The sequence below is a fragment of the Cydia amplana genome, chromosome 1 (genome assembly GCF_948474715.1).
Source record: "Cydia amplana chromosome 1, ilCydAmpl1.1, whole genome shotgun sequence".
Lineage (NCBI taxonomy): Eukaryota > Metazoa > Arthropoda > Insecta > Lepidoptera > Tortricidae > Cydia > Cydia amplana.
In genome coordinates, this window is record NC_086069.1 from 14,676,935 (window position 1) to 14,689,250 (window position 12,316).

General features: G+C 40.1%; 1 protein-coding gene across 1 annotated transcript in view; it reads right to left on the bottom strand.

Annotated features, from left to right (window-relative positions):
* LOC134647340 (muscle-specific protein 300 kDa-like) overlaps positions 1–12,316 on the bottom strand; it is a 181,686-nt gene that overhangs the window by 90,766 nt on the left and 78,604 nt on the right. The window contains exons 3-14 of the mRNA XM_063501707.1: positions 10,889–10,950; positions 9,465–9,560; positions 9,038–9,214; positions 6,608–6,771; positions 5,983–6,259; positions 4,711–5,891; positions 4,264–4,470; positions 3,669–3,902; positions 2,950–3,126; positions 2,365–2,608; positions 1,890–2,069; positions 275–649 (exon numbers count right to left, since the gene is read on the bottom strand). Coding sequence (XP_063357777.1) covers positions 275–649; positions 1,890–2,069; positions 2,365–2,608; positions 2,950–3,126; positions 3,669–3,902; positions 4,264–4,470; positions 4,711–5,891; positions 5,983–6,259; positions 6,608–6,771; positions 9,038–9,214; positions 9,465–9,560; positions 10,889–10,950 — 3,374 coding nt within the window. The remainder of the gene's footprint in view (positions 1–274; positions 650–1,889; positions 2,070–2,364; positions 2,609–2,949; positions 3,127–3,668; positions 3,903–4,263; positions 4,471–4,710; positions 5,892–5,982; positions 6,260–6,607; positions 6,772–9,037; positions 9,215–9,464; positions 9,561–10,888; positions 10,951–12,316) is intronic.

Genomic DNA, 12,316 nt, shown 5'->3' on the forward strand with positions numbered 1-12,316 from the left:
TTTACCATCAGTTCCCTCAACTGTTTAAAAAAGCAGCATGTACAAATAATATTACAGATTTTAAAACGTAATTTTAGGGGGTAATTGTGACATTGAAAATTCAACTGCTTTAACTTTCTAGCAGAAATTCCAATATAAATCAGAAATGTTCAAACAATCTAGATCAGGTTATTTATTTAAAATGCTGAAAAGTGCTATGCTAAACCTGCTAAGTTGCTTATTTTTTGTATCATTCACCTACACTGACAGAAAAATACTGAAGAATATCACTAACCTGGAATATAGTCTTCTCTCGTTCAAACGCTTCAGCGGAGTCGACTTCTCTGACAATGCTGTCCATAGTCTTGTCCACGTGGTCCATCCACCTTTCCATCTCACGGAACTTGTCCCTGTAGGCGTCCCACTTGGCCGGGATCCTCTGTAGCTGCTGCCGGAAGTGCTCCACTCTGTGGACGGTGCTCTCCCATTGCTGTTCACACCTCCTCAAGGCTTCTTCAAGGGATGTATCATTCGTCTGCTGGGTGTAACTGGTGGCGATCTTTTTCAGGTTCTGGAGGCAATGTTCCACCTGCATCACCTTGCCTTGGTTGCGGAAGTATTCCTCATTTCTGATGAGAATGCCATCTGCATCGTCGCTTTGGTTGTAAGCCTATAAAACGAATGGTGTGTTACATAACGCAATTAAAATAACAGGTACAATGACTATGTTCCAAATGCAGTTAATGCGTATTGCTTGGAAAAAACAAATATTTATCGGATGATTCCATTGTAGAGATGATATATTGTAGATATATTAAACTAGGTAGGTTTTTTGATTACAGAAATAACAAGGTGAGTAAACAGCTATTAGGTAAATACCGAAATGCCTTACAAAGTACTTAGATGTAAGACCAGGAGTGTACTAGTAAGAAACAAACTGCGAATTCCCTGTGCACTGGGCCCCAAAATCACAAAACCAACAAAGAAAACACTTAACTAGCTTTGTTTTGTAGGTAGGCATATTGAACATATGGAATGCCAATTAAAACACAAAAAAATTGAAAAACACTCACAAATAATTTTATAAAGAAACACCACTCAATTAAAAAGTCAACTGGACAAAAAAAACTTTTTGACTATTGTCCCCACCTCCGATTTATTTTCGTTTAATGACGACGCCATCTGTGAATAATGCTCACGTAAGAAATATAAGTTTTATTAGATATTTCATAATAATTTTCGTTAATAATAAATTTCATAATAACTTTTTGCTGAAGTTTGTGTTTAGATGAAAGTAATTGTGGTGTCCTTTGTATCGTTAATAGTGTATTTTGAGTGTTTTGTTTGTTGCTTGCAATAGTTGCAATGTGAATTTTACTCACTGCTTGGAGAGACGATCTCTCTATGTCCTTGATGCAATGGGCAAAAACGATTTGTCGAGGCGCAGTTCGATTTATCTGTTACCCATGGGGACGCTCTTCACCGGCCGACGGATGATCTCCTTCTCTATGTTTTTAGGGTTCCGTACCCAAAGGGTAAAAACGGGACCCTATTACTAAGACTCCGCTGTCCGTCCGTCCGTCCGTCCGTCCGTCCGTCTGTCACCAGGCTGTATCTCACGAACCGTGATAGCTAGACAGTTGAAATTTTCACAGATTATGTATTTCTGTTGCCGCTATAACAACAAATACTAAAAACAGAATAAAATAAAGATTTAAGTGGTACAACAAACGTGATTTTTGACCGAAGTTAAGCAACGTCGGGCGGGGTCAGTACTTGGATGGGTGACCGTTTTTTTGCTTGTTTTGCTCTATTTTTTGTTGATGGTGCGGAACCCTCCGTGCGTGAGTCCGGCTTTTTTTATTCATAAGAAAACACGACCAAGTAGTGGCAGAAACATCAAGAGGTACCTGTTCCTCGTAGACGATCTCCTTCTCGATGTCCTTGATGCAGTGCGCGAACACGGCCTCGTCGAGGCGGAACTCGAGCCGCATGAGGTGCGGCGGCGCGCGCGCCAGCAGCTCGCGCCAGCGCCGCTGCAGTGTCTCCACTGTGCCCACTACTTGCGGCCGCTCTTCTTCGCTGACCAGCTGAAATGACAATTCTATGTAAACACGATGTGAACAAGTTACTATATAATATGCGTGGGTAATTAATGCCGTAACGTAAAGTAAGCTGGTCGTGACCCTTCACTATTATAAACATGTAATAGTGAAAGGTCATGACCAGCTTACGGAGCAAATCCCTCAGACACAAGCCGCTTATCAGCTTCCTTAGAAAGTCTTCTTGCGTATTAACATCCTGTTTAGATTCGACATGGTCGACAGGGCCTCCGAATGCTACCGTGCCCCTCTCTAGCTTTTGAAAAGTTTCTGTGTTTCTCACCTCTATAAGTTCCCTTCCAGAGCGAACGAGCTCAGACACGGCCCTCTCATCGGCACCCTGGAAGAACCTCTTGTGGAAGTCCACGGCCTGCTTGGAGTCAACTCGGTTGTCGGCCAACAGGGCTTCCGCGCGGGACGCCCATTCCTCCACGGAACGCCTCTTGATCTCAAACTCTTCCCAAGCGCGAGCGAGTCGCTGCAGCTCGGCATCGCGGCGTGTCGCTTCCGAGGACACGTGCGCAAATCTGTCAATGAATTAGGGTGAGTAAAAAAACCAAAAGACTGTCTCATAATAAAATTATAGAATTATGAGCCTCTAGTTTTTTCTGAGGGATGTAGCCTTCATTACATTGCATAGTCTCGTCTGGTAAAATCACCCTGACCTATAAATATTAGTGTTATGGTAAGACCGTCGACCGCGAACTCCAAAGCTGCAACTGAGGATGCCACTTGAATTTCCGCTAAGATGAAGGACAGACATACCAATCATAATTGCTAAGTGTATGTTTGCTCAATTCGATTGATGATGTCACGTTAACCGATCAAAGTTAGTTCTAATGTAAATAGTTTAAATTAAAGATAATACCTGTCATTGAGATCTCTCATGAGGTGCACTTGCTCCGTGACGTCGGCGCTGCGGTCCGCGTCGGCCGACTTCACGATGTTCTGGAAGACCTTGTTCTTGCTCTCGAGCATGGAGCGGTAGTACGTCGTCCGCGAGAAGAAGGAGCGGTGGATCTCGTACTGCTCTTCTATGATTTCACTGTAAGGCAAAGTAAGGTGAATCAGAAAAGATTATTTTTGCAAAAACTGTCTCAGCAATATTATAACCAAAGATACATTGATTGATTGATTGAGTAAGATGCGTAAAAACTAAGACAATTTCGTGTTTCGAATTTGAAGGTAAACGAGATGGCGCAGTACAGCTCCATTCATTTTGCAGTAACTCTGATTGTCAAACGTGAATGACCGCAAAACATATGGCGCCGTGCAGCGCCATATGTTTTGAATGTCAAACTAAGGGGCTAGTTTTTATCTTAGACTTTACCTCTCTATTACAATCAATTCCCTTTTATTATAACGCAATATAATCATAATTTAAATATCATAATATGATAGGTCCCAGAATGTTAATTCATGAAAATCGGTATCACGCTCAATGAATCTTCTATCGAGATATAAGTAATTGAAGGTCTATTAAAATGAGTTAGAAAGGAGAAGGCAATTACTTTTAAAGAGCACCTTTTAGCTCGCTGTGTCAATTTAATCATTGCCAGTGAACCATGAATGTTCAGGTAAACATACCGTCTAGTCTGGTGTGTCGTGGCCAGCGCCTCCTCCGCCTTGTCCAGCCACTGGCCGATCTCCCTCTGGCCGGTCTCGAGTGACTCGTGCTGGACAAGTAGCTGCCGGTACTGGTGCAACTTGACTGGCACGGTGGCGCGCACTCGCACTAACGCTTCTTTCTGCTGCTTTAGCTTCGCCATGTTGGCTTCTACCTCGTCGCGGGGTAGTTCGGCGATTGCGTTTTGGAAGGTTCTGCAAGAATATGTTGTGTTTTAGCTCACTTACTTTTAACATAAACAAGTATGTAACATCATTACTAACCCCCGATCCTGCGGTTTAAAATTCTCCTGAGTTAATCGCATGTCAAACAGGCAAACTGGCAAAACAGAAATTATTGATTCAAAATTTCGCTTGCAAACCTCATCAACCAGTATCGAAAGTATGCCTAAAGGTTCAGATAAACGGTACGAGAACTCGCACTCGAGTTTTGTTACTTTGACGAAAATTGAGATACAACTAAATCTATCGATCGATCAAATACACTAAAGTAACTCTCGCACCGTCCTAATGAGCCACAAGCGTCAACTCGTTAACATTCTGACTTATTATTTACCTGCTTATAGTCTTAAAGAGTTCCTCGTGCTGCTCGATCTCGCTGTTGAGCTGCAGCAGCTGGTCGATGTAGGCCTGGATGTCGTGGGTGGCGGCGCGAGGCTGGCGCGCCAGCAGGGAGTCGGCGGCGCGCAGCCACGCGTCCAGCGCGGCCGCGCCCGACGCCAGCTCGCGGCGGTGGCGCAGCGCGTCGCCGCCGCGGACGTACCTGCACACAAATATATTGGCTTTACTTACACACTTGCGAGCATGCGTTTACACACAGGAGACAATTTTTTCTGTCTCAATCTTTTGGCTAGACCGCCTGTTTCCAAACGTGTTGTGTTGCGTCAAAAAAAATCCATTTGGTCAATCGATCTTTTTCATCTATTTAATGAAAGAAAATTCAACTATCTTATTATTTTACAAGGAAATGTTATCGTTAAAATTGTTTTGAAAAGGCACATACCTCTCGGCTTCTTCCCACACTCGCTCCCATCGTTCGGTGATTTCGATGTATTTCCGCTTAACTTCTGATGCGATGTCATCAGATGACGTCGCTGCCAGGAATCCGGCAGCGTCACCGAGCAGTTGGTGCTTCTCTTTCCACACGGTAAGATCGTGGAAGAATTCCAATCTTTCGTCTTCAGAGACGCGCAGCATGTGCTGCGCCTTGTCCAACCAAGTTGTAAAGTCGTCAGCCAAGGTATTCCATCTATCCCAATGAGCTATCACTTCTTCGAGTACGCTTCGGGCGCACCTCACGTCCGAGGCCACTCTTCGCCACGTTTCTGATACTTCTCTCAAAAACGCATCAATCTCTTTAGCTTCAGTCCTATCTACTTGACACACTCTCTTGTACTCTTCCGCTACTTCTTTTATATCAACATACGCTCTATCAAACTCTTGGAAAATCTTATTCTTTGTCACAAAATTATCATAATCATCTAATAAGGCACGAACGTGATCAATGCGGCCGTATTTACCGGTCCACGTGGCTAGTTTAGCCTTGGTCAGTTCTGTGAAAGCTACTATGCAGCATTTGTGTTCTAAATATTTTAATCTGGCTTTTCTCTGTGGGGCTCTTCGACTCACAGTCTCTAAGCGCTCTTTCATTTCTTGAAGTCTCTCCCCGGGGATTCTTGAAGCGTCAGGGGATCTTAACGCCGCTTCAAACCTATCAACAACTTCAGGAAGACTGGCGAAGAACGAGCTATGTTCCTCTAGTTTCTCGCTGATGATAGCTGCCGTTCTTTCGTCCAGGCTTGTAGGTATTTCGTCAAAGTATAAAAGATATTCAGCTCTGGCCAGCCATTCACCGACCATTCTGAAATCCCCGGGTAAGTCGGAGTCCAAAAGCCAGAGCCATCTTCTGTGCAGTCTTTCGAGTTCTGTCCACAGGGAAACTAGTTCGCGCCATGACTTGGGCGCGATGGCTACTAAGCTTTGTGTGTACATGAGTTTTTCGAGTTTCTGGTAGACAGGTTCTCGGGCGAGCCTGTCGTTTTCGGCACGGACGTAGTCCTCGTAGTTTCGCGAGAGAGTTCGCGTGTCGTATTGCCTTTGAATGATGGTGACGCGTTCCGTCAACCACATTCTAAGAGATTCGTATTCCTCCTGTACTGCCGCTACAGCGTCCGGTCCTGTTGTCTGTAAAAAAAAACCAACCGTTTATTGTCTGCGCTTATTATTCATTAGGTACCTTATTACTGCTGGAATTTTTAAATAAATAAGGATTTACCTTGGGTTCAGGATATTTGTGCAAAAACTGTGCCACATAAGTCATAATGGATCTCTCGTCTGGCTTCTCCACGTCCACATCTTCTGCATCCAGAAGCCTGGCGATGCCCAGTTCGTTCTCAGCTACGTCGAAAGCATGTTCCAAGCGCTGTCTATTCGTCTTCCTCTTCATTTCGGCGAGATTGATCAGGTTGGCTTTGATTGCGTCGATAATGGCAAGGAAAGCCACACCATCACGCCAAGAGGGACCAAAGTCTGATACATGAATGTTGGAATCCCTGGAAGAAAGAGTATAATTTTAGCAATGATGACATAACTCTATGTTTTCTAAATATGTCTACCAAGAATTTGATCGAGTTACGTTATCTTTTAGAATTTGTAAAAGTGCGCTGATACCGCTGATGGCATTTTGATTTGTATGGTGAGAGAGCTTAGAAGCATAAGGTCATAATATATATGACCTTATGCTTCTAAGCGCCACTTGCGCCATCCCACTAAACCAGGGTTAAGCGGTTAAACCGTTAACCAAGTGTCAAATTGTACTGGTAACCATGGGAACGCCAGGTATAACCGGTTAACAACGGGCTAGTGCGATGGTGCAAGTCGCCCTAAGCTATGCTACTCACTTGGGCAGGGCGTTGGCGACCCACTGCAGCAGCGTTTTCTTGGCGCCCTGCTTCCAGCGGTCTTCGGCGCGGTGCGTCGGGGTGGCGGCCCCGGACTCCTGCGACATGACGGACGCGCAGCGCGACCCGCCCAAGTACTCCAGCGCTCGGCTGTTCTCCTCGATCTGAGGACAAGTTCCTACATGACAACCAGCGATAGAACACGGTTGCAAAAGTATGATTGATGTATTGATTATGAGACCACCACTTTATTTTATGTTTTTGTAATGTTGGTAACATATCTGTACGCCTAAACGATTTTGATGTAAATAAAATTATTGGAAAAGGCTATTTAAATATTTCTATCATACACATATATTAGGCAGGTATCTAATCACTAATCGTGTCTTCTTTTAACCGTTGACATACTTATTTAATTTGAATATGCAATTATGTATATCGCTGTTACACTGTCGACAGTAAGTGTTATTTTAGACTTCAGTTACCTACACAGTAAAGTTTTATATTAGGCACCCGACACTGGTCACTGGTCACAATCCAAGGTAATTTGGAAATAAAAATCTTCTTGCGATACAAACGACAATCACCAACTCAACTAAACAAACTTCACTATGATCGACTACTTAAATTCAAAAGCGATTGTATAGCTACCTACCTTGTTTTTAACCGGCCGTAAAAGAAACTAGACACTGTCATTGAAACTGATACGAGTACATAAAGTGAACTGTTATATTTAAAGCGGTTACTGCAATAAAGGCTAAGCCTAAATGCGTGATTGGGAAGTTTATGTAGTATCCTAATCAGTTTTTTTTATGTTTTTGGCTACCTAATAGTAATACTGTTATTTTTTATTAATATACATATTAATATTATTGCTATTAAAACAGGTAGTCTAAATACAATATAAAACACGCCATTAAATGCGCAGTTAACGTAAGTAGGTAAATACCTAGCTAAATCGGAAACCAAAAATAAAGTTCTAATTCTAAAATTGTACATGGACCGCCAACTAACGGACTTTATTACAAAATTGTAATAAGTATTGTCAGTATACTGAAGATACTGATAGTGTACGGCAGGTTAAAGCAGGGTCAGCCAGCGAAGTGTTACAGTTCCAATCAGTGCACAAAATGAATACGTACTCGTATTGAGATGTATTACATTATTGTAATATCGGATTACAACATTAATAAATAAAAATTGTATGTTGGGAAGATTCAGTAGATGTGATAAAAATTATAAACATATAAAGCTACCTTAAGCCATTAATACACATCGAAGTAACCAACACATTTTGAATACATACATACTATGATTAATATCTACGCTTACTCGGTTCTGTTGCTAAAACTACCTTCTAACTATGCTATGCTACAAGCAACGCATACCCACCTTTGGTCCTCTATCCTGTGGGTCCAATATATTGAGTGAAGCTTGCGCAAACAAAGTACGTTCAAGCCAATTAAAATGAGAATAAGTCAATACAACATTCAATATAGGTAAATATACAACGATGCAAGTATATAGAAATGAAGCAAATATTTTACAATTACTGTTTGCATTTAACAAGCTATATTTTTATAAAGCGGTAAGGGTAAAAGTACCCTATAGTCCGGTTTTTTAATAAAGGGTTTAATAATGCCCTTTACTTATGTGTCGTAGGGACACTGTCCAAGTGTCGCGGTGTTTGGACGAATGGCCTTAAAAAACTTAGGGCACAACTATATAATACATACTAAACTTTCATCGATTTTGAAATATATTATTTTATGCATAATAATATATACGGGTAGGTATCCAATTAACTACGAGTATATTCAAATTTTAAATGGCCAATTATCGTGTTCACTTGTACCTACAGTCGGTGCCCTAACATAAGCATCACGTTTTCTAAACAGCACAGCCAGTATGGCGAACGTGGGTGCTTTAGTGGGGGCACTTACTGTATACTTACATACATTTTGCAAAATACAATTGCGATACGTAACGTAAAAAGTGCCCCTATTTAAAATATTTATAAAAAATATATTAAAAGTTTAAAGGTATACATAGGAAAATTAGGAAACCTTAAACGCAAATACAAAATAATTGCAGCAACTGTAATTGACGACTTCAAACTTTATGATAGATGACATGTTGCGTATAATTTTTCCACCTCATTACAATATGTTTAACTTTAATACAAGTGTACTTAGTGTATGTTCTGTGACTTCTGTAAAACAATCTGATTATGATTATACATGTTTGTATGAACACGTGCTAATGGTCTAAATTTTACTAATGTGCTCTGCAAATACTTTCTATTTTTGTTAAGGTGTGATTTCTTTCGATATTACACTGTCTAACTGTTACAACAAGAAGACATAAGTACAACGAAATATTATGTACTGTTTTGTACTTCGCAAGAGCTATTGAAAATCCCACGCTCACCTGGAAGTAGAGGATGATGGTCCATATTAGACCAAGAACGACGGCAGGTCGGCCGTCCACGAGGTCCGCTGCGTTGATGTTCACAAGCTTGATTCGTTTTCCTGCGAGGAACCTCAACGCAGTGTTGGCATTGGACAAAAAGTGCGGGCGGCGGAGAACGCGACCGCGTTCCATTGGCTGAAAAAAATTATGCGTGTTAGCCTAGTAGGTCCCTGTATCTTTACAATAAAATACATTTATTATTATCAATGGTACAGTACAATATTAGGTACTGGCAATTCAGATGGAATTGCCAGTACCTAATATTGTAGAGTCTGTTCGGAAAGAGAAGAGTCGTGGAATGTATTGGGCACCAAACATTCCACGACTCTTCTCTTTCCGCACAGACTCTACTAATAATATTAATCACAATTGTAAGGGTACTCACCAGTTTTTCCCCCGACAGCACTTCGAGCAGCGCCAATAGTTTGGTGCCATCGCGCAGGTCATGTATCAAATCGTCGATGCGCAGTGGCGGAATGCGCTGAAAAAAAAACATTTCTTATTAAAGCCGTACAAAAAAATATATAAACCCACAAGAAACAGTACTTGCTTTATTCTATGATTTCTATGAGTATGTCACTCACGAAATACTTATGCGTTGTATGGCAGCTACCTGAATCATATGCGTACCTAAAGCTCGAGAATATACTGCCAATTTGCTATTAGCCACGACTCACGAGTCATGCAATATTACCAGACTAAATATCGCATTTTCAGAATTATTGGAAGAATGGCATTTCGTAAGCGACTTTCTCGTTGAATATTTGGTGTATCTTCATCGAGATAAATGCATTTAATGCATCCACTCTTATAGACTACATAATTGCTTGATGCGAATTAAATCCGCGAATGCTCCAAAATTACAATATAAGCCCAGTAAAAATGATAATATTGATTAAACGCGCCCGCCATGCGTAACAAATACGTATATTAGGTATTGAGAAACATAAGTAATGATGATGATTATTATTTCAATGGGTACCAACACCCTTCTAACTATTTCATTTGGATCAATATCACGTGCAGCCTAATGTTGCTTAATACATTGATCGGCATTGTACACCTAACGATCGAACCATAGAAGGGAATAACTAAAATGTGCCGTTGTGACATGAAATGGATGGACAATTAAATACCCCACACGTCCAATTTATATTCACATGGAATTAGCATTGGAACTACTAGCTACACTGTGTATAAATATTATATATTTATATACCTATGTTTCTAAAAGCTTACGATAACGATCCAACTTTAAGATTTCGCTTCGTCAGTCTAATGTGTTGTTCCAACCAACACTAAAACAATAAATATTTAACTAAACTTATGGCAAACGGAGACTGATCCTGATTAAATTTATACAGGACCACCCTAGAGGCATAAACATTTTACAGATCACGTATTAAAAAAGCATGATTTATAGAATCCTATTTTAGACTAGGTATAAATAAAGTACGTCTAGATAATTTTTCCCCTGGGCGATTTCCAATAATACAAACAGATAAGTACATAATATTATACTTAAGTGTCCAATTACATAATTGAAAATAACTAAGTACATACCTAAGTAGGTAGAGTCAGACCATCTCAACATAGTCTACATCACATTTGCAATAACAAAGTGTGGATGTGTCATCGTTAATGTCAAAATTTTATAAAAATATGACGTACACGTCATATTGACACTACAGAACTTTTTTCTTTGTTGTGTACGTGTTATACTTCGGTACAAGTACGCCAGTGTAATGCGTAAGCACATACATAATTTTATTGGCCGTTAAATGACTAAGTATTTACCCTGAGCCTTACCTTCGACAAATGTGAATTGATCCAATTAACGAAGGTCTTCTTCTGTACTCTTTCCTGTTCATCTGAAACAAAAAAACATACGTTGTTTAATTTATTTTTAAGCAAACTTAGATGGCATAAGAGCCACATGACCGTTTTTTTCTGCGCGTGTACTATACGGTCGTTTCGACGTTACGCGCTTGCACGCGCCCTATATTTCGCTACATTAATATTTTGGTCTATACGCGCCTACACGCGCTTTCAAAAACGAGCTTATTTTTTTCAATTAGGGGCTTGAAACTTATATCCGGTATAGCGTTTTATAAGCGCATATAAAACGCTAGTCTAAAACTGCCCTAAGAGTTGATTTGAAAACTCTGGAACTGGGGCACTGGAGGCCTTGGTCACTTTTTCTTAGTATATGACATTTATTTAAAGTTGATTTGAAAACGTTTATGAATAAATGGGAACGCGAATCCCATCTAAAATAGAAACGCGTTGTTTCTGCTGTAAAGATTCATTTAATTATTACAGCAGTTGTCAAATCAACGAATAATTATTAAAAAAATTAGTTATAGCATGTTTCAACACTTTTAATGATTTTATAATCACCAAATACCTACCCCTAAAAATTATATACATTTCTCATAATCCCAAAGTAACAAATCGTTTTGACAATTCACAAAGAGTTGTGGATTTGACTAGTAATATCATAAAGTACGAATTATTTACTTATACCTAGTCCGTTTCTCCGAATATCTTGGAACTTCTCTACATACTCGCATTAACTATCTATGTAGTTGGAATGTTACTATAGTCAGCTATGATCTAATATCGAATGTTTGTTCAAAATGTTGTTCAAGTCCACGTAATCATACGATTATTTGTATCGATGATTCACTTTCTCCATTGCCAATAGTTCTGCCAAGTTCACTGCACCAACTCCACTTACCCATAACAGACATCTGCCAAATATCACGTCTATTTCTAGTCCATGAGTTCATAGACTCCAACTATTATTAGATTTCGTTTATTAAGGGAAGTTTAATTCATTTAGTAAGTCCCCTTGACTAAGGAGGTGGAGTTAGACCAAGATAAACCTGCAACGATTTTGATAGCATACGCAGTGCAAGCTGTGCAAGTGTTATTTATACGTCATAATTTCATAGAAGTTTGACGTTTAAAATAACACTTGCAGTGTGCTATCAAAATCGTTGCACACTTACCTTGGTGTAACTCTATCATATCATCAGGTAAATATTTCAGATCTTACGAATAGTTTCCGCATAATTAACTCAAGAAAGCACTCAGGAAAAAGGCTTATCTCAAAAGAGACTTAAAGAAGTTTTCTTCCGTAGTGTTTTTGTGAACACAGCAAGAAAAGAATCCCCTTATCATGATTGCATGATGCATTCGTACTTGAATATTCTGCTTATACAATCGAAAGTA